Source organism: Triticum dicoccoides, chromosome 3A (assembly GCF_002162155.2).
Source record: "Triticum dicoccoides isolate Atlit2015 ecotype Zavitan chromosome 3A, WEW_v2.0, whole genome shotgun sequence".
Lineage (NCBI taxonomy): Eukaryota > Viridiplantae > Streptophyta > Magnoliopsida > Poales > Poaceae > Triticum > Triticum dicoccoides.
The window spans coordinates 345,139,707-345,162,962 of NC_041384.1; the positions used below are offsets into that span (position 1 = coordinate 345,139,707).

Here is a 23,256-nt window from a genome sequence, read left to right on the forward strand (position 1 = left end):
GTTCCTCAACGAAGCATCGATCCGATCGTTGCACCGCGCCTGCGCGCATTTCCCTTTCCTTTTTGTCTGCCCTCTTGCGTCCTTTTCAGGGCTTGGGCTTGCACGGATAGATCTGCCTTCCGGCGTAGGTAGGTCGGGATCACCGGTCAGGAAGAATCTGGCGGTGGCAGCGCCCGTTTCGACCCGCCTTAGTAGTGGATTCGAGGTGATTACACTTATGAATTTAGGGTTTAGGTTTAACCGCCTAGATTTGGGCCTGCTACTGCATGTCTAGTCTACTCGTGTTATTCTTCCAGCATATGTGCTGATTGGAATACCAAGCCTCAGTTCGGTGGTGTTATGATTATCCAATATTATATGTATGCGTGTGGTGGCGGATCCAGTATTTCGAAAGTGGCTGTAATTTTTCATAGAAAAGTTAAGATTTACAATAGCCAAGGTCCAAGAAAGAGCCTGGCAATCGCGAGCCTTGAGTCCTCACACTCCAATGGGAAAAAAAATCCTCAGCAGTTTGTGGAGGCAAGAAAAAGAGCCGTGATTGCGGAGGCAAAGAAGGAAACAATAATTAATAGCAGCTTGCAGTGGGGTTAATTCATTTTCATCAATAAAACATCTACTCCTGATTCAAGGCTCATAATTTTATTTTCTCTGTAAGATTACATGACTAGTAGACAATAATAAGCAAGAATGCACTGGAGTAAAATGCTGTAGAATTGGATAGATGGAGAGTATTGCCACTGGAAGCAAGAAGGACGGGAGTGGAGGGCACCAGAACAGTCTGTAGGAAGGGGTTTATCTGTGGATTATCCCCTGTGTGCACCAACATCTAATGACATGTAGTATGAGCTATGTTGGAATTCGCCCACGGATCGATTACATCAAAGTAGAAGAACACACGCGCACAAAAAACTTGTAGCCAAGGGCCAGCATCACGCCCTTTATTTCTCTTTTTTTTTCTGAAGCTCCACGTTACAATTTTATGCGGCCTTACGTGTATATATACACACACGCAAGGCCATGAGCCGACAAAGCAACCTAAACCTATACAGACTAGACACGGCTAACCAAACCTACTAGTAATAGGACTATACTCTTTCCTAATCGGTAGTCTAAACCGGACTAGTAATTTCCTAGCATGACACAACACGTGTCCAACTCAAACTTAGCTAGCTAACACACGTACGTTGTCCAAGCCAATTAGCAAACACACTAATTAACCTGCTTAGACTCAACTGCTAATTCACGCAGGACTCTTACCACAAGATTACCTAACAAGCTATATGATGTGTAGAGGGTGGATGTAGTATAGGGTTATGTCAAGTCCTGGACCCAAACCACTTAAATGTATTTTGATCTAGTCTCCGAAAGCAGACAACTGAGCTCCATCTGTGCTTTTCTTGCATAATGGCACACTGCATACATGTGATACTGTTGTGATCTGGCAGACTGTTAATAAATTTTATGACATAAGAAATCTAGTGCCAGTAGCAGTTAATTAGGCATGATGTTTCTACTATGCAGCTTTGTATTCTGTTTCTAATGTTAATAAAGTATTAGCCTGATGGCAGTAGGGTCAGACGGTTTGGTTAATTGAGCAGCTTGCATGACCACCTCAGCTTTTGGCTTCCAGTGTTCATCTTGTACTGCTGTCACCACCAACATCAGAACATATATATCGATTGCTCTTCTATGTCATTTTATATTATTTTAGTATTTACTGTTGGCAATTGTACTTCAAAGTTCATTTTAACTATTGTTAAAAGCATTGGCTGGTGGCATAACATAAGTACATTCACGTTGAAACAACTTGTTTTCTTACCATGACTAATACTTTAGAAATGCTTCCCAGTATGCATAAAATGGCAGAAGCAGGTCTTTCCAGGCATAGAGATTGATACTAGCCAGCCGCCTATGGTTTTCAAGACCCAGTTGTACACACTGACTGGTGTACCCCCTGAACGGCAAAAAATTATGGTAAAGGGTGGAATATTGAAGGTAACATATTTTGGTGATACAATATCTAGGATATTAGACCGAATTGATTGTCATTGTGTATGACATATTTAAACATATTTAACATGTCTGTAACCACCAAATGCTCTCCGTATGATGCAGGATGACACAGATTGGTCTACTTTGGGACTTAAAGATGTGAGAAGCTCAACTTATCTTCCATGCGCAGTTTTATTTTACTGGACCCTACTAGTTTATTACATTCAACGACACTCTTTACATTGGAGTATCAAAATGCACTACGCAGGGTCAAAAGTTGATGATGATAGGTACGGCTGATGAAATTGTGAAAGCTCCAGAGAAAGGCCCCGTGTTTGTTGAAGATTTACCAGAAGAAGAGCAAGCGGCTGCATTGGTGTGTATGGCCTTCTTGTTCTATGCGTATATGCGATGTTGTTTTTTAGGCCTTAATCTGTACCTTTTAAGTTACTAATTCGAGTCATAATCAACCTTGTCTTTACAACATATGTCTGCACTCTGCAGGTACTCTTTCATGTATGAGAAATAGATCAAACTACCCCTTGCAAAAAAGTAAGAAAGAAAAGAAATAGATCAAATTACGGTGTTTAGTAAATACTGTTACGTTTCCTGCTAGCCATGGAGACGCATTAGTTGGAACACATGCTCCAACTTGTGGATCAGATTGGACACTTGCGCTAAATATGAATTTATCTTTCTTGAACTTTCTTGGATTTCACCTCTAGCCTACCCCAACTTGTTTGCGACTAAAGGCTTTGTTGTTGTTGTTGTTGTTGTTGTTGAACCTTCTTGGATAGCTTGTTTAATGTAACTAAGTTGCTGATCATGAACCAATAATATTTTTTTGGATAGCCAGTTTAACGTAACTAAGATGCTGATCATGAACCAATATAATCAGTCTCAACAGGGAGTGGTATGATATGCAGCCAAGTATAACTTCTATAGTTCTGTATGAAATCATTTGTATATAGAGCATGATAGGTTTGATGTCAAAAGTTGGCATCCAAAATTTGGCAAATGCCAAATATTGGCTAGCAATTGGTTGGTTACCAATTTTTCTTGCCAGGTTCACAAGAAGTTGCCAAATTTTTATAATTTTTTGATTTTGCCAAATGTTGGCATCAAACCAATCAGATAGTATCTCTTGACTTTAGCTCCAGCGTGGTGGTTTGGTTTTGGGTGTTATCTATCTATGCTACAAGTAAGGTTGTTCTTGTGACTTCCAGGGGCACAGTGCTGGTCTCTATAACTTGGGGAATACATGTTACATGAATTCCACTCTGCAGTGTCTGCATTCTGTTCCAGAGCTTAAGTCAGCATTACTGAGGTTTCATTCCCCCACCCATCCCTCCAAACCTGGTATCACTGACTTTGACTATATGTTATTTGTTCTTGGTGATCTCATTGTCTTTTGCTCATGCAGTTATTCAGATAATGTGAGGGGCAATGGGGTGGATCAAGCATCCCATAGTTTAACAGTTGCAACTCGTAATACTTTCGGAGAGCTTGATCAAAGCGTTCGACCAGTTGCACCTCTGCATTTCTTACAGGTCAGACATCAGTTCTGCCCTCACATCTCAAGCCAGTGAAATCCTTCCTAAGTTTCTGTGAGCACAGGGGTTCCTTATGTTAGTAGTCTGTTTTATGGTATCTTATAAATTAGATTAAGAATACTACTCATTTTGATGGTTTTTTGTATGTATGTGTTAGGTCAAAACATTTCAAACTTTAAGCATTATCATGTATAAACGTACCATGATTTTATCTGTAGAGGACTTTACAGTGTTATCTGGTCAAAGTCTCGTACTGAAGACCAGAAAACTTCAAACAAGTACTTACAATTTAAACAGGAGAAATTGGATTTTTTTGGGTTCAGTATGTATTTTGAATTTTTATTGTATGAGATGAAAAATGCAGTATAGCAAAAATCGTACATTTCCAATACAAAATTTGCTGCTTATATTGTTTAAAAAATGCGCTAAGTATAGTTTTAAGTGTTCTTGATCCGAGTGCATAAGGCAATGTAATTGTAGGTCTAGTTGCATTTGGGTGGATGGAAGTTTCGAGGGGGTCCTTTATTGTTAGAGGAACAACCCGCAATTTCAGTCTGGAACATGTATATTAGATATTTGCAAGCTGAAGTCCTTAAAAGAGCCTTTAGGATTTTAGGTAAAAAGGATCCTAGGCATTGCTTTGCAGTTTGACTTTTTTTTATCCCTAAAGCAAGATTTACGATCCGACGAGTCATTCCAAGGTTGAGACTCATAGACTAATTGTGACTAGTTTAGAGTACTGCTGAACAAGTCGACATGATACTGTAGTACACAACTTACAGTAATCAATTACTAAAACCTAGTATCCATTAAAAATTGAACTAGTATACAATGTAAATTGAATACATTGGAGCGTCAATTTGCCCTGCAGATCAGGCCAGAAAGCGCATTTCCATGCTGGGCCCTTGCTCCTAGTTAGCTTCTTCGCAGGATGCTTCAGTGGATCGTAATGCTCATCGGCGTGAGCTGTAGCTGCTGATGAACACACTACTTGAGATATCTCTGGCGGGGTAGACATTGTAGCTCAGACCTAAGGATCTTGAAATTGAAACAAGCAAAACGGAAATCAGAAAGAGGGCAGGGGAGAAAATGGAATCTAAGAAGAAGGGAAGGAGAGAAGGGAGAAATTACTTGGCAGAAGAGTGCTTGCTTGCTTGCTGCAGCCCGGCGGAGGTGCAGATCCAGGAGTAGAACCAGCAGAGGGAGACCGGAGGGGTGGATCCAGGAGAGGAGAAGAACCAACAAAGGGAGAGCGGAGGGGCGGATCCAGGGGAGAGCAGAACCAGTGGAGGGAGAGCGGAAGGGCGGATCCAGGGGAGGGGCAGAACCAGCGGAGGGAGAGGGTTGCAATGCTCCCGCCGGTGGTGGCGGCATCGTCCCAGGTCTGGAGCGAGCCTGAAACCTAGCTCTCCATTTTCCCCTCCATCGGGCTGCGGGCTGGGCTGCAGGCTCATTTATCCCCTCCCAAATTCGAGTCAAACGACTCAAAGAGCACGACAAGTCTCGACTATTCTACGACTAGTTTATCAACCGCCCGACACGAAAATCCTAGTCGATAATGACATTGAGACTCCTAGATCAGTCCCTCGACTACTAGTCAAGACTAGTCCTTCGACTCGTAATCATTGTTGCCCTAATGTTGAAACTAAAAGGAACATTTGTACCTAAATGAAATTTGTCGCCAGTCAATACTTATATATTCACACTAAGAGTTCTAATTGTGCAGTACTAGAAAGACTAATTTCATACATTCAACTAAAAATGAAACTTTCATTTTTTTCCCTAACTGATTCACAGTAGAAATGATTAATATGTGTTGTTTCTTACCTGTTCTCCTTTGTGTGCTTGATTTTGATTTACTGTTGTAAAGCAATTTTTTACAATTAACCGCACATAAATTAGGTTGCATGTACTCCCTCGGTTCCAAGATACAGTGCATATAGATTTTTCTCTATAAACTTGGTTGAAGTTCATGAAGTTTGACTTTTGAAAAAAAATATGCGTACTACTTTATGAATGGAGGGAGTATTTGACAAATTGAATGCATATCAATGATAATTATTTAGTTCGTTAACTTGCAATCCAGAATTCCAGGGTCTAAATTTATTTTATCTAACTTCATGCAGATGCTGCGGAAAAAATACCCCCAATTTGCTCAACAGCAAAATAATGTTTACATGCAGCAGGTTCCTTCTGTTTGCCTATGATTAAGATATACTAGCTTGTCTACTGTTGAATTTATATGCTGAGATCACATGGCTTACTTGCAGGACGCAGAGGAGTGCTGGACACAGCTGATCTATACGCTTTCTCAAACACTTACATCAGAAGCAAGGTAACTTGCGTGGTTTTGTCCAAAATCTCGCTTCTGGTCACTCCTAACACTTGTTGTATCATCATCATTTTTTTACTCCCTCCATTCCACAATGTAGTGCTTATAGATTTTTGTGAAAGTCAAACTTTGCCAACTTTGACCAAGTTTATAAAGAAAACTGTCTACATCTACAATACCAAACATGTACATTCTGAAAATATAACTCACGATGTATCCAATAATATGCATTTGGTATTCTTGATGTACCTACGTTTCTCTATAAACATGGTCAAAGTTTGTAATGTTTGACTTTTGTAAAAATTTATAGGCACTACATTATGGAACGGAGGGAGTAATAGTTTTGTACTCCCTCCGTTCCTAAATATTTGTCTTTTTAGAGATTTCAAATGGACTACCACATACGGATGTATATAGACATATTTTAGAGTGTAGATTTACTCATTTTGCTCCGTATGTAGTCACTAGTTGAAATCTCTAGAAAGACAAATATTTAGGAACGGAGGGAGTATTTTGGATAGCCATGCACAACGCAGCTTGTGGACCTATATTCATTCCATCTTCCCTTCCCTTGGGGTCATCCCCTTTGAGCAGCACCTTAGCTTTACTGGCATTTACTTGTGGTGTTCATGGCTGGCAATTCAATTTAATAACACTTTTTGGCTTCTTTGGCAGTGAACCTACTGCTGCTCAGATGAAGGAACTTTTCGGGATTGATCTTGTGAGCAGGTTCTCTTGTCCTCCCTCTTATATCTGTTTTTATGCCTCTATATGTTCGTTTTGTTTTCTCGAACCTATGTGTTCGTTTTCTTGTAGGGATTTGTCATCAACTTGATACTGACACTGCTGTATTTTCACTTGCGTTGTACAGTGCATAGAGATAGTCGGTTGGCTATTGCTGATAACACTAGTTTTATGCATCTATTAAAAAAAACTACATCTCTCCTGCATTTCTAGGACACCAAAGGATATAGAGCATTAGAGCGGCAGTCCCCTGTAAAAATTGATGACACAACATCTCACAAGCAGACGTAGCTTATTTTGATATTTCCAGTACTTCATGTACGAAGGATCATGTGTTATTTCAAATAAGGCAGCTAGATCACTCATCTAAATAAAAGGCAGGTATTCATGTACTGCTATTTGTGTATGATGACCTTTATTTGCAGGGTACACTGTGCAGAAAGTGGTGAGGAGAGTTCAGAGTCAGAGTCAGTTTATTCTCTGAAGTGCCATATATCTCATGATGTAAACCACCTTCATGAAGGACTGAAGCATGTAAGTATCATCCCACTTGTTAGTTAAGTGTTTTTTTTTTGTTATCACAGGTAGTTGTTAGTTGTGCTGATAGGATAATTCTTTTTCTGTCATTTTACATATCTCATATTTCTATGCCTTTAGTGTTTTGTTAACTATCCATGTATTCTTTCTACAGGGTTTGAAGACAGAACTTGAGAAGGTTTCCCCATCACTGGGCCGGACTGCTATTTACACAAGAGAGTCGAGAATAAATGAGTTGCCTAGGCAAGAGCATAATTCCCATTCATCATTTTTCTCACCTTAGTCAGAGATAACATGTATGTATATTCTCTCTTCAGGTACTTGACTGTGCAGTTTGTTCGTTTCTTTTGGAAAAGGGAGTCAAACCAAAAGGCGAAGATTTTACGTGTATGTTTGTGTCTTTTGTTCTCTTTTCCTTGACAAACTTGCCTTTGTGGAACATTAAGAGTGCATTTTGATACTGCAATGCGAGATCCTGAGCCCAACCTTTTTGGTCAACATATCTTTTAATGCATGTTTCTGTTCTTGCCAGAAAGTGGATTACCCTCTGGAGCTTGATGTCTATGACTTCTGCTCGGATGAGCTGAAACTAAAACTTCAAACTCCTCGACAGGTAGCTCTCTGTTCATTGTTCAAATTTTAATTTGCGAGCTCTGCTATTGTTTTGATTGGGACATTCAATTTGCATGTGAAGGTGCTGAGAGATGCAGAAAGTGCCAAGTTTGGTTTGAAAGTAGAGGTGAAAACAAGCAGAACACAGAATATCGAGGTAACGATGTTTCTGCTAACCAGACTATCATTGGATTTGGACCACATGGCCTGTTTATCATTTAGAACTCTTAAGAAATGATAATTCGATTAATCTTTTGTGCAACTGGCAAATGCTAGTTAGGCATTTTTATTTTTAGTTTCAGTCCCTGCTATAACTATTGATGGTTTAGTACATTTCATTTCAGGGGTCATCAACTAGTGCTGGGGAATCATCCAGCATGGACATTGACAAAGGCAAGTGATTGGTTCACGATATTATTTAGCAAAGTTGCTCACATGTAGCAATAGTGGTGCTTTGTTCTCTAATTATCTAACTTAAGTAGGCTTCTAGTGTCCATATTTTTGATATGTGCATTCACAAACAGCAACTTCTCAGAATACTCTCCCTACCAGTGAGATCAAACTCACTACCAATGGTGACTAAGTTGCCTAAAACTAAGAGATGTGTTCTTGTTTATATGCAGCTGATTCTTCTGTGCCAAAGAAACAATTAACTGGCATCTATGATCTAATTGCTGTCTTGACACACAAGGGAAGAAGTGCAGATTCTGGCCACTACGTTGGCTGGGTTAAGCAAGATGATGGTCAGATCAGCTAGTGCTACACATAATCAAATGCTCTCTGGCCTTGCAAATATATTGATAATTTCTTGTTGCCATTCAGGAAAATGGATTGAGTTTGATGACGACAACCCAAGCATACGGAAGGAGGAAGAGATTTTGAAACTATCTGGTGGAGGTAAGCAGCTATTTAGTTGAAAGAATGTCGGCTTAAATATGTACCATTAATTGTTTCTAAACAGGCTAATATTTCTTAACAGGCGATTGGCACATGGCATATATCTGCCTTTACAAAGCTCGTGTTATCTGAACCTGAGTTGATAAGTTGTCAGCCGAATTTGCTTTATATTTCTGAAGTTGTGTGCATACCTTGCCTGTTTTGTGTGCCACATGAGCGGATGTATTAAAGTATTGATGAATTTTCCAGTTTGGTTCAAATGAAGTGATCAGTGTCCATTCTGATGTTCCTTATCTACTACAGTAGAATATTTATCAGCACTCAACAAATATGGAGAAAGATTTGTTTGATTTTTTGTTTAGACATCATTTATTTCCTGGAATATTGTGTTGATATATTATGTTGCAACGGGGCACGTGGCTTTTGTTTCTCCGTGATGGGGTAATTTACTTGAGTAGCGTAACACCTGATCGTCGCTATGAAACTGTAAAGCTTGGTCGCTGGCTTAGGAAGGTGCCAAAAATACGTTGTCCTATTTTGAATCAGGAGAAGAATAAAATTCATTAGAACAATTTTTAAAAAATTCTTAAAATAAGCAAAAATTATAACGGAAGATAGTAGTAGGTTATTCTCAAGACAACTTTTTGAATGTTGAAATATATAAGAATAGACTTGTTATGTGTTTGTTGTTAGCGTGAAAACGAGAAGTGATTGATTGAATGAATCAGTCTGTTCTTTCCATTGATCAATTGGGTATATATACAAGTAGAGGGGTGCCTCAAGAGAGCACCGACGAAGGAAGAGGCACCCATACCGGACACAGGCGTCCGTACAGGGAAAGGGATGCTACCCTACGGACACAGGCGTCTGTACGACGCTTTGGACAAAATAACCTATTTCTAACACTCCCTCTTGTACAATGCCGTCTTGTATTAGTAATCATCAATCTTCGGAAAGTCCAATGTTTATAATTGATATCTTGTATAACTCCTCCAAAAACCCTGTGGAAAAAATATGAGGAGAATAGTGCAGATATGTTGCTAAAACTTCTTTAAACCTAGTGGAAAAAATAAGGAGAAAATGATACAATATATAATGATTATTTTCTCCTTGATAACTCATATGAGAAAAACCTTTGAAGGAGAAAAACTCGTTGATGAGTTTGAAGAACAATATATATGCTTGATATACTTTAATTTAAAATCCCTATTGGGGAATGTTGAAAGTATTGCATATATCACCTCATTAAAACCTTTTATGAGAGACTTCGAGAGAAAGCTCATAAGGAAAAAGAGTGTGATCTGATATGTCATTGAAAACTCCTTTAAAACCCAATGGGAAAAATATAATGAGAAATGGTATGACATATGATGGTAATTGTCTCTTTGATAACTTATATGAGAAAACCTTGAAAGAACAAAACTCAATTAGTAAGTTTAGAGGACAATTAATATGCCTTGTATACATCCGTTAAAAACCTTGGTGGGGAAAAAACAGGAGGTATGACATATATTCTTGTGTTGATATTACCTCATTAAAAACCTTGATGAGAACCATGAGAGTAAATTCATAAAGGAAAAAAGAGTATAATACAATGTTTGGATAGGTTATATTTTAGGAAGGGACTCCCCCTGTTCCATGCAATTTGGTGCAATACGCTTAGTGATATTGCTTATTATATAACCCGTTTGCATCTAAGCAACACAAGTATTATTATTGTTGTGGATAATAGTTGGTGATTCGATAGAACCAATTCCACATGAATGTTGTATGTGGTTTATCCTTCTGTAAAGCAACATATATTAATATGGGGTCATGTATTTCAGAATGATTGGTAGATCTAGCCACTAAGGTCTATTTTAAAGACTTCTATAGGATGGCCATCACATCAAGTGAGTACACGACGTGTGTCTACGATCTGACATAGTGGGAATCTGATCAATGTATCCGATGATATTGGTGTCCATATTTAACTGGAAAATTAGGACAAGGTGTTTGATGCATGCCTTGGAGATATCGAAAGATATTCTCGAGTCTAGACCAATTGCGTTTGGTGGATCTAGTGGCACTAGAGTATGGAACCTTGGGTCCCAATATCTTATTTCCATCTTCTCATGGTTTAAAATGGATCTTTCTCTATGTTTAGAGATTGAACAACCATGAAAGTTATAGGTGGATAAGACTTGTTCATGTCCAATATATTCTGGATATAGACAACATGGTGTATCATGATATATGAGTGAAGGGGCTCGAATTGTAGCTGAAGCAAAGTTTGTTTTTACTTACATCCTTCATCTCAAATTCCGTCTATGGATGATTACGTTCTTCATCAATATCTTGTGTGTTGTCAATGATGTTATAATCATTACCATGCACTGATAGTGGAATCCTAATGAGGATATGTTGATGAACACGCATGGGAAATCATCATTATTGGAGTATCCTTTTGCATAAGGAAATCACTAAGTCGATTGTACCAAATTTATTTCGACTATTATAAGTCATGTAGTGACTTATTGAGTTTACACAAAACATGTTGCACTTTCATTTTGGATTCAAAATTGAGATTCCCATGAGGAACTTATATGTCTGAATCAAGTGACACATTAATATATGTGGTCACTACATCTATCAACTATATAAATAGATGATTTGTACCGCCATTGAGATAAGTTATCGGAAATTGATTTCATTTGTGTATGGAGAATCGATTTGGGTATCTGCGTGAACCCTTATGCTACAAGCCTTGCTATTCACCACATTGTTCTTATTCCACTGTAGGATGAAAACTAGTGTAGGTATTACTTTTGTGAATACCTTCATTTTGTTGAGCGAGGCTATTTCTTCTTGGATTACATCCTTTGTTTGAGTCCAGTCCGAGCGAGTATTATTTAAACTCTGCCATGGCCATGGTCTTTGGATCCAGATCATTGTAAAGGTTGTTTGCAATCATGAGAAATTTATGTCGACAGTTGTAGGCTTTCATTTATATGATTCTCCAGAATGTATAAAATTTTGGTGAAATCTTGTTACCCTTGATGACTCTTCGTGTTTCCCAATACGGTTGAGTCTAGGTTTCCGATGTCCCAGTCATTGTGTGCACTATTGAGCTGGGTTATGGAGGTTTCCCTCTCATTGGCTGTATACTACCCATTAGGTGTCTATCAACGTGAAGTTGACTTGCATTTACCGAGTCAGAGGCCTCAATATCCTTTGTTGCTTGCAGAAAGCTGAATCCTGATGTATTGTGGTCGTACTTCTCCCCTTCTTGTTTTGAATGGGGAGTTGAGTGGTTTTTGTTGGTACCTCCACTCTTTTGGGCATATTTTTATAGGATTATAGGATTGTGTGACACCATTATAGTCGGTAAATGGGATTGGTAGGTTATTTACAATGTGTTCCAAATATTCTAAACATTGGGTTTAGATCTTTGAGTACGTGGATTTGAGATAGAAATGTGTTGAACATTCCAAGTGATTTCCTGGCATTCTTTTTGATACTTAAAATCTCCCCCTAATGCCTGGAAATGTACCTCACTGAGCATACTAGCCATGAATAACTCCCCCTGAGAGGGGCTTAAGGTATTTATAGTTGACGGAAATACTGTTATTCCTCACATACATCCCAATTTTTTTTGAAGGGCCATTGATGTATGCTATGGTGGTGATATCGGTATGGAACCGAATTATCGCAGATGGGAAATACTTTTGGTTTGCACGTACTATTTTTAGAGGGGGTGTACTACGATATGTAGTATGTTACAGTTGAATTAAGTCAGGGGTGTGTAAAACCGCATGACTCCAACGTCAAGTTGGTAAGCTACAATTCCGAAGTAAAGATCATGCAATGAGCTTAATTATTTGGATATAGGATGTTATCAAACCATTTTAAAACTGGACATATGGGACAAAGTGCTTAATTTACATCATAGGGCCATGTTCATGGCACACAAAGAGATTTGCAACATTGTCCATTCGAATTTCATTGAAATTGATCTTTTAGGATAATGAGTCAATGGTTCATGTGGGTAGATGCACACAGAAGACCATCATGTAGATGTGCCCTTTAGAACCATGGAACAAACTGAATAGTCCAATCAATGATTGAGAAGTACCACTTACCTTGGCTTGATGCGTTCAAGGAATCTGAGTGATTAAACACTTTAAGGTGCCAGGACCTTAAAATTAGCTTTCCTTGTCACATGTAGTGCACATAAAATCCAAATATTGCTAGAACTTAGCACCATTTTAGGCATGATTAATGGAATTGCTGATAGTTTTCATTTCAAGTCAATGCCAGAATGACCAAGGTGAGTGTGCTAAGTTTGTCATGTAAATAACATTCTGGAAACTATCTTATATGCAACATGTGCTACGGGTTTTGTAGTATGTATAGAGCAATTCCGATGATACACAAAGAATGTGCTTTTATATTTGTTGCATATGGTAAAGAGAATATATTTCTCTTTGTTGTCATCATGAGTTTTTATATAGAAACTATTTTGACAGATATCTCTATAATTTAGTGCGATACGAGTTGAACCTGGACTCAATAAAGAAACCCTTGATGGTTCTTGAGTATCCACAGGGACAACAATATGATCCGAATGGAACCAATAATTACATCACCGCGTCTAGCGATTGTTAAAATATCTCTTTCTCTCTTAGAAAGAGTGTAAATGTTTTTTTACTGCCCTAAGTATATAGTTCGTGGTGTATATGTCCACAAGGCACTTATACTCTTTCATAAGATTGACTCCCGTAGAAATCTATATATAGTTTTGAAGATTCTCAATACGAAAATTTTTATTAGATATATAGAATACATACAAATGAATTTGTATCAAAGTGGTGATACATTATATTGTGATGAACAATATATAATGACAACGACAACAATGTATTTATTACAACAATAAATGGATGTTAATAAGGAGTTGGGAGACTAGTGAAATCTTGAAAACATGTCATGCAAAGCATATTTGATGACCATGTTCTCCTTGTTGATGGGATTTCATGATTGTTGGAGTGCTTTGTTGTCACATGATGTGAACAATAGCTTCCTTGATACAGTCAGATTGAAGATTGAAGTGTGCTTCATATCTTTACCCTTCAGCGGATCGGTCGTGTCATGGATTGTTTGAACAAATTGATCATATGTCGTAGGGTATGGCATTTTGCGGGATGCTGGTAGCATACACATTTTTGACAAAGATTAGTTCTTAAGAAACTTCGTCTTTGTAGTGCCTTTCCCATGATCCGACGCATGTGGCTTGTGCTTCTTGTTGCATTTGCATTTCCCTTTGCAGTTTGTTGATTGACTTCTAGGAGAGCAATCAAACTTGATATCCTGAAAATGTGCATATACAACATGTAGAGGAGAAACACTGACATGGTTGTAATGATGATTCCTAAGGATTTCATTACTTTTCTCCTCCTAGAGTAGTAAATGCAGAAGATCGGAGATAAACTAGGCATCTTTTACACGATATTGTTGCTATAATTAAGATCCTATTAACGAGAAAGATAGTAGACAATGTCTTCTATTTTCACCATAATGTGGGTTGTTTTTGCAAATTGCAAGCTAAAGCAAAATTTATGAACCTCATGATGGTATTCTCCTATGGATTTAAACCTTGGAGTCGGAGATGTGTTCAATCATGATTTGCTTTAGGCAAGATGATTGCCTCGTGATGTTCATACCTTATTGATAACTTGCCACATGTTGACTCATAATTTTGATTTGCTAGCGGGGGCATGCACCATGGGGTGGTTGATGTGCCGCTATAATTCCATGAGACACATTGTTGACCTCAACATCCATATGCCATGTAGATTTAGTTGTGACCGTCGAGAGTTCGCTCATTGAATTATGGTCATCTTGGCTTACATGGGGTTCAAACCATAGACTTTTTATTTTATTTACTTGTCAGTAAATTAGAAGTCATCATGGTAATGTTGTAATAAAATTTTGCAAAGTTGTGAGTTCAAGTGAAGACTTGAATGTAGATCTCAAATCATCTATGATACACTTTGGAGATAATTACATCTATTATGAGGTATATCTTGCAGTACTAAGAAATATAGTCTGACTATAGTCAGTTGATGTCTTGGTCTTAGTACCTTATGTTATTATATGATTAAAATATATGAAATAGCACTATAAAGGTAGTCATAATGTCAATTTTGACAAAATGTAGACCTTATAGTAATTGTGGATAATCTGCATATTGCGCAGTAGATGCCACATTACCTTGTGATCCCATATATAAATTTGAGATGGTAACTTCACAATTTTATTTTTTGCACATCAATTCAATTCGAATTAAGTCATTTTTTGTGCTTTTCAAGCTTTTTTGGACTTAATTAATGGTGAATTGATATTTTATTTTGCACGATAATTCTGCTCGAATCAAGTCGATTTAGTGCCTTTTAAAGGCATTTCAGACTTAATTAAGATGAATTAATAAGGATCTCCATTGCAAAATAATATGTTGTACCATGTGTATATGTTGTAGGGATTGCAAAGTGCAAACACATTGAACATATAATTCATATGTATCATTATTGTCTAAAAGATCAATATACAATACAATCGGGTACAACTTTAAATACATAAATATAGAATCTAAACATGACAAGTACTTATTACAGCACTAGTAGTTGGATCTATATTATAAAATTACAAATATACAGGGCTAAAACTTGATAAATACCAAATAGTATAGATAGTTGGGCTAATGCAAAAAAATCTACAAATTAGCCTATGCCCGTGGTTTTTTTTTTCTAAAGTGGGATGCAACCCACTTGGTCTTTCGCCCCAGGCCCAGGCCGGCCGCCGCTTAATCCAGCGGATGGATAAGAGAGCGAGTGGAGGGGGAGCGGTCATGTTTGACCGCATCCCTGCCTCTCCGCCTCTCCACCCCCACCTGATCCCGACGACGGTGGCCGCCCGAGCCAGGCGCCGGCGAGCTCTAGGAGGGGCCGCCCTCCTCCGCAGCGTAGCCAGGGAGGTTGAGGCCGGCCGGGTCCCAGGCGCCTGAGCGGAGGGCGGTGGAGGCGGCGGGCTTGCTGTTGGCGGCGGCGGCGGCGAAGCGGGGCCGGGGGGCGCGGTGGCGTTGGGGCCGGGGGGCACGGTGACTCGGAGGACGACGCCTCGTCCTCGATCTGCACGCCCATGGAGGTGTTGAGGTTGAGGATGGGGGCGCGGCGCTGAGGCCGGGCGAGGGGCACGGCCGACGGTGCAGGGGCCGAGGCGCGGCCGCGGGCGGCCGGCCGAACGGGCGCGGTGCCGTCTCGAGAGGAGCAGCGTCGGGGCCGACGTCTCCTCTGCACTCGTGGCGCCGGACGTCGTGAGGACCCACACCGGCGACGAGTTTGCCAACTGGGAGGACGGGGCTCCGAAAGATGCCGCGGGCGCGGCTGAGCGCAGGGCAGCGGCCGAGCGGCCGCACTACAGCCGGGCCAGGCCGGGCGGACGGGCGGCGCGACCGGACAGCGAAGGCGGGGCGCGGGCGCTGCCGGACGAGAGGTGCGGCCGGCGGCGCGGAGGCCATGGTGCGGCCGCGGGCGGAGCACCGCGAGTTGCTTGGCCTTCTCGCTCTTCGGAGAGCAAAGTGCTGATAACGTGTTAGCATGAAAACGAGAAGTGATTGATTGATTGAATTAGTCTGTTCTTTCCATTGATCAATTGGGTATATATACAAGTAGAGGGGTGCCTCAAGAGAGCACCGACGAAGGAAGAGGCACCCGTACCGGACACAGGCGTCCGTACAAGGGAAGGGATGCGACCCTACGGACACAGGCGTCCGTACGACGCTTTGGACAAAATAACCTATTTCTAACATTTGTAAGTTGACGCGCAAGGTCGTGTTTCGGACAAGGTCTGTCGTAGCTTTGAATTACAATTTGTTCACCGTCCTGTAACGAATTGTAACAACTTGGTTGGGAAGAGAATTGAAAGCAAAAACATAATTATGTAAGAACTTGGTTGGGAAGAGAACTAGTAGTGTAGTACTTTCTTCGTTCTAAATTACTTGTTGCAGGTATGGATGTATCTAGATATACTCTAGTTCTAGATATATTTATTTCTGCGACGAGTAATTTGAAACGGAGGGAGTATTTGTTAGGTTTTACATATTTGTAAAGTGTATTTGTTTATTTACAAATCTAGGAAAGTTGTTTGTCTCATATGTAGATAGTGATGCATTTGTTTGTTAGTGAAGCCTAGCTAATCGTGTTGCAATTGGGGCATTTATAGTGTCACAAAACCAGTAGTGTTTTTTAAACCATAAGTACAGACACACGCGCTTATATACACGTGTATACACTCATCTCTATGAACGCACAAACACACCGTATTTCTCGAGCATCTCCGAAAGACTAAGCCGTCATATCATCTAGGCGCCTCGTCGTCGACGAGAATGTCTTCTCCCACTGAATGCGCATCGCCGAAAATTCTAAAATAAATTTAGAATTTGAATCTTAGTGGGCTGGAGATACCATAGTCCCTCTAACCATCCAACCACATGTTGGTTTGCAAAAAATCAGTAGTGTTTGATATATATCTTCCACTTACTATCTTTACCTGCTAATCCAATCTCACCGTCTATCTCAATGGGTCATTTGGTCCGAATCCCCTTTCATTGCCACCAACACACAATATGCAGTTGTGCACGTGGAGGTTTGGCGAAGGGAAAAGAATCCATACATGAAAGGCCATTGATATCTGCACGACAGTAAGGCAAAAACTAAAATTTAAGACATAGGAACGTAATCCTGGTCTAACAAAAGAAAAAGGAAAGAACTTTAATCCAACCGACTGATTTATGAAAATAATAAGCCGCTTTTATCACACGAGCATGGAGAGGGCCCACATGTCCCTTTTCCCCATCCTCCTCCGCCCATCTTCTTTATTTTCTTCTCCCCTTGAGCGACGCCTGGCTTCTGCCGCCATCGAGCTGCCTATGAATCCTTCAACAGTGACAATGAATCCTAATACCTTGAATTCTCGCCTCTACCCACCAGATAGTGTAGTGTGCCAAGTCGGCCCTGTTGGGACGACATGTACTCGGGCAGATAAGCTAATTTCATCGATTATGTCAGTCGGTCTGGGCTTCGTTTCACCACCTCGAAAAATGGTTACACTTCAGTCTCAACCACACGTTTGGCCCTCAAAGATACTATTCCTGGCATCACGAAGACAAGATGAAAGAACATGACAATGGGCTAGCTACGCATATTACTGACCGTGATGGTTTTTATTTCACGATACCCTAGCACGCCCAGACCCATCCACCTTTTTGTGCTGACGTTATTTTGTGGAAGCAAATGGTCAGGGACGACGAGGGATTGCTACTGCTTTGTCTGCTTTCAAACAACGTGTGTCGTAGAATGGACGCTTGATGCCGCCTGCTTTGTCAGTCTGCTCAAACCGCTCAAAGATGTTCCAACAAATGCCATGAGTGGTTGCCAGATCTCCTCTACAAAGTAACCAATTCATCTTTAATATATAACTCATTCTAGCTACTCTCTCTCTCTCTCTCTCTCCCTCATCCGCACAAACAAACCAACCCCTCCCAGCCCCCTCTTTATTGCCATGGACGAAGGGAAAGAAACACTGGATGTTGATCATATCTGGAGGTGCTATATACCAGCGGTGGAGCAACCCAACGCCATGTACGAGCACTGTCTCAAGGAGGAGAAGTGCAATTTCATGGGCATGGACCTCGAAAAGGTGTCCTTTGAAGCGATAGGTGGTTACCTAAAGGAAATATGCCCTAGAGGCAATAATAAAGTTGTTATTTTATATTTCCTTATTCATGATAAAGGTTTATTATTCATGCTAGAATTGTATTGATCGAAAACCTAAATACATGTGTGAATACATAAACAAACACCATGTCCCTAGTGAGCCTCTACTTGACTAGTTCGTTGATCAAAGATGGTTAAGGTTTCCTAACCATGGGCATGAGTTGTCATTTGATAACAGGATCACATCATTAGGAGAATGATGTGATGGACAAGACACATCCGTTAGCTTAGCGTATTGATCGTTCAGTTTTATTGCTATTGCTTTGTTTATGTCAAATACATATTCCTTCGACTATGAGATTATGCAACTCCCGGATACCGAAGGAATACCTTGTGTGCTACCAAACATCACAACGTAACTGGGTGATTATAAAGATACTCTACAGGTATCTCTGAAGGTGTTTGTTGGGTTGGCATAGATCGAGATTAGGATTTGTCACTCCGAGTATCAGAGAGGTATCTCTGGGCCCTCTCGGTAATGCACATCATAAGAAGCCTTGCAAGCAAAGTGATTAATGAGTTAGTTACAGGATGATGTATTACAGAACGAGTAAAGAGACTTGTCGGTAACGAGATTGAACTAGGTATGTAGATACCGACGATCGAATCTCGGGCAAGTAACATACCGATGGACAAAGGGAATAACATATGCTATCATAACAGTTCGATCAATAAAGATCTTCGTAGAATATGTAGGAGCCAATATGAGCATCCAGGTTCCGCTATTGGTTATTGATCGGAGAAGTGTCTCAGTCATGTCTACATAGTTCTCGAACCCGTAGGGTCCACATGCTTAACGTTCGATGACGATATAATATTATATGTGTTTTGTGATTTGGTGACCGAATGTTGTTCGGAGTCCCGGACGAGATCATGGACGTGACGAGGAGTCTCGAAATGGTCAAGAGGTAAAGATTAATATATAGGACGATGGTATTCGGACACCGAAAGTGTTCCAGAGGGTATCAGGTACTTATCGGGTCACCAGAAGGTGTTTCGGGTACCCCCGACAATCCTATGGGCCATATGGGCCTTGTGAAGGAACACACCAGCCCACAAGGGGCTGGTGCGCCAAGGCTATATGAGGAGGATAAGGAAAGGGGGGAAGGGAAAGGTAAGTGTGGATTAGGATTCCCACTTCCTTCCCTCACCCCTCCTTCCTTCCCCTTCATGCATACATGGAAAGGGGGGCGCAGGGCAAGGTAGGGCCCCTAGGGGGGGGGGCAACCCTAGGGCGTCCCTGGCTGCCTTCCCCCCTCCCACCTATATATATGTGGAGAGGGGAGCGCCTAGAACACACAACATCAATTGTTAGCCATGTGCGGCGTGCCCCCTCCACAGTTTACACCCCCGGTCATATTCTCGCGGTGCTTAGGCGAAGCCCTGCAAGAATCACTTCACCATCACCATCACCACACCGTCGTGTTGATGGAACTCATCTACCTCCTTGATACCTTGCTAGATCAAGAAGGCGAGGGACATCATCATGCTGAACGTGTGCAGAACTCGGAGGTGTCGTACGTTCGGTGCTTGATCGGTCGGAGCTAGAAGAAGTTCGACTGCATCAACTGCGTTGTCAAACGCTTCCGCTTTCGGTCTACGAGGGTACGTAGACACACTCTCCCCCTCTTGTTGCTATGCATCTCCTAGATAGATCTTGCGTGAGCGTATGATTTTTTTTGAAATTGCATGCTATGTTTCCCAACATTACCATCCCGCAACTATCCATGCACAAGCACGTCCTCGTTTACCACTACTGCAAGGCCAAGAGGGAGTATCACGAACTCAATGATTTCCTACAACGCAAAGTGATAACTTCCGCTAACGTGGACATCATGAATCACAAGAAGATGCTTGGCAATGAATGGATTAAAATTTGAGATGAGAACCACGTCGACATCTAGAAGCAGTACAAATCAAAGGCGACAAGAAAAGAGACTCCATGGGTGACCTCGTAGCAGCCACCATAAACCGATCATACGACAACATGAAGACCGCATTCCCAAAGGTACTTCACAACTTCTGGGAATGGAAGCCACTTTCTGGAACGCACCTCCACTATGCAGACACCTACTAGAGGATCCTGGCCATGAAGGACGATCTGCGCCACCATGCCGACCTGAATAATGGAGCACCTCTCCAACCAGCCCCAAGGGAAGGGCTCCGCCCCTGGCAAAACATAGCCGAGGGATTGATGTGACGATGCCCGTTCTTTCGATGAGAATGGGGATAATTATCGATTACCACTTGAGGTGACAGCGGCCCGATCTTTCGATGAGAATGGGGATAATTATTGATTTGGTGGATTTTGACCTTGATGATTCGGCTATACCGTATTCGATGATACGCCTCGACAATCGCTAAACCAATCTCCGATGGTTATTGACCTTGCCGTAGGCACGATCAACCTGAACAACGAGGTTCGAGTTCCTGCAAGCAACCGAAGAACCAGCAAGAACAAAGGTGAAATTGCAATATGAAATTGTGGATGAAAAATTAAGCACACAAACTAGACGAAAAGTTGGGGTTCCACCGTGGATCTGACAAGGCGGTAGTCCTACATGTCTCGTAGATGCGACTTGTAGCGATGGCTAGACAATACAATAAAACCCGAGTCTAAACCCTAGAATATGATGACTATTTATTAAAGGCTGGCGTGGAGATCGCTTCATCTATTTTCTTGGAAGTCAAGATGTGCGTGTTAATCTGCCAGACCCACACGCGATCTCATATGAAATAAACTTCTTGTATGAATCTGGTGGCAAACTGCCTCATCGGTACTAGGCCCAAATGCACAACACGCAAGACCATGCAAGGGCTCCTTTGTGTTTATTGCTTGCCATGCATGTGGGCCCCACCTTGACATGCATAAAAAATGAGATGGATTGCATGTTCATATGCCCTTGGCCACTGGATGCATGTTGATTGGATAATGCTCAAGTGTAAATCTTTCATAGTAAACTTCGCATCTTCACCCGAGGTTTGTGCATGTCTTCTTTAATCCTGCATATAAAATATGGTGCTGTATTTTTGTTTCGGATAACAAAATAATAATTCATATAATATCTATTAGAATTCACCTGATAATTATCTTTACGTGTAATAACTGTGGTTATATCCGCACGAGTCATGTTCATATCAGGGATGGTGAATCGGCTATAAGCACCGAAAGGGAAACTACATGTGGTGAACTACTACTACTTAGATGTCTATGTTGACTCATTGTGTTAGTTTAATTTAGGGTCCATGTTCTTCTTGTGTTTGTGTTAGATCAACACATGGTTTGTATTTTATTTATTAATCCCATTCTTCAATAAGTGTTCCTACTTATATTAACTTATGTGTGGGCAAATACTATCAACACTTGTAGAAATAGTTTTAGCACTTTCATCCATGATCACATTTGCGTCTTGCACCGTTGAGCTGTCGGTCCAATTCATTGAAACTTTTGACAAAATCTGGAGGAGATGTTTATGGGCTTAGAAATCCGAACAAGGAGAATCTTGTAATTCCTTGGTTGCTTGGGAAAGAGTATATTGTCCTAAGGTTAATGGAAGACCAGGGGTGATCAATATTAAAGTCCATAATCAATCTCTTCTATTCAAGTTTTTGGACAAGTTCTATAACCATGTTGATCTCCAATAGGTAAATTTACTTTGGTAGTTATACTCAACAGGTACTGTTCTAATGCTCTCCCTAAGTGCGTCTCTTTTTGTGGCGCTCCTTGGTCAATCTTATGCCTATTTCCATAGGAATCGCCAACTGTAAAGTGGGTAACGGTTTAAATGTATGACAACTGGAATGAGCAGGTTATATCTGAAAATTTTCCATGAATTTATTCATATACCAAGAGTGCGGATATGTGAGTTCATATTTTTATCAGGCCATTATTCCAAGTATATTATTTAGTTTGCCACTTTAACCAGAGGCCCACAATGAGTTGCAAACTATTGAAAATTTTAAGCCGCAACATTTACATGATTCAGGAACTTTTGATTGCTTGAGATATCCTTGGGGTCTTGTTTTCTCGGCCAATGAATTCTACATGCACTATCATAGACATACATATGTGATGAGCCTTTTAAATGGATTTGGAAATTCGGAGCGCAGGGCAAGGCAGGGCCCCTAGGGGGCGGCGACCAACCCTAGGGCGCCCCTGGATGCCTCTCCTCCCCCCTCCCACCTATATATATGTGGGGAGGGGAGCGCCTAGTGTTGGGGAACATAGTAGAAATTCAAAATTTTCTACACATCACCAAGATCAATCTATGGAGTAATCTAGCAACGAAGGGAAGAAGAGTGCATCTACATACCCTTGTAGATCGCTAAGCGGAAGCGTTCAAGTGAACAGGGTTGATGGAGTCGTACTCGTCGTGATCCAAATCACCGATGATCCTGGTGCCGAACGAACGGCACCTCCGTGTTCAACACACGTACAGCCCGGTGACGTCTCCTACGCCTTGATCCAGCAAGGGGAGAAGGAGAGGTTGGGGAAGACTCCATCCAGCAGCAGCACAACGGCGTGGTGGTGGTGGAGGAGCGTGGTACTCCAGCAGGGCTTCACCAAGCACCACAAGAGACAAGGAGGGAGAGGGGTAGGGCTGCGCCAAGAAGGAGATTGAATCGTGTCTATGGCAGCCCAAAACCTCAAGTATATATAGGGGGAGGGGAGGGGCTGCGCCCCCACCTAGGTTTCCACCCCTAGGGGTGGCGGCCAACCCTAGATCCCATCTAGGGGGGCGGCCAAGGGGGGAGAGAGGGGGGCGCACCACTAGGT

General features: G+C 41.2%; 1 protein-coding gene across 1 annotated transcript in view; it reads left to right on the forward strand.

Moving 5' to 3' along the window:
• The window catches only part of LOC119268160 (ubiquitin carboxyl-terminal hydrolase 6-like), a 9,654-nt gene extending 572 nt beyond the window's left edge, over positions 1–9,082 (forward strand). Inside the window, exons 2-18 of the mRNA XM_037549693.1 lie at positions 1,850–1,995; positions 2,116–2,151; positions 2,261–2,368; positions 3,219–3,319; positions 3,416–3,542; positions 5,672–5,731; positions 5,816–5,880; positions 6,553–6,606; positions 7,047–7,155; positions 7,313–7,401; positions 7,476–7,545; positions 7,691–7,771; positions 7,853–7,927; positions 8,115–8,163; positions 8,394–8,513; positions 8,593–8,667; positions 8,750–9,082. Coding sequence (XP_037405590.1) covers positions 1,850–1,995; positions 2,116–2,151; positions 2,261–2,368; positions 3,219–3,319; positions 3,416–3,542; positions 5,672–5,731; positions 5,816–5,880; positions 6,553–6,606; positions 7,047–7,155; positions 7,313–7,401; positions 7,476–7,545; positions 7,691–7,771; positions 7,853–7,927; positions 8,115–8,163; positions 8,394–8,513; positions 8,593–8,667; positions 8,750–8,799 — 1,415 coding nt within the window. The 3' untranslated portion in view covers positions 8,800–9,082. The remainder of the gene's footprint in view (positions 1–1,849; positions 1,996–2,115; positions 2,152–2,260; positions 2,369–3,218; positions 3,320–3,415; positions 3,543–5,671; positions 5,732–5,815; positions 5,881–6,552; positions 6,607–7,046; positions 7,156–7,312; positions 7,402–7,475; positions 7,546–7,690; positions 7,772–7,852; positions 7,928–8,114; positions 8,164–8,393; positions 8,514–8,592; positions 8,668–8,749) is intronic.
• Positions 9,083–23,256: the final 14,174 nt, after the last annotated feature.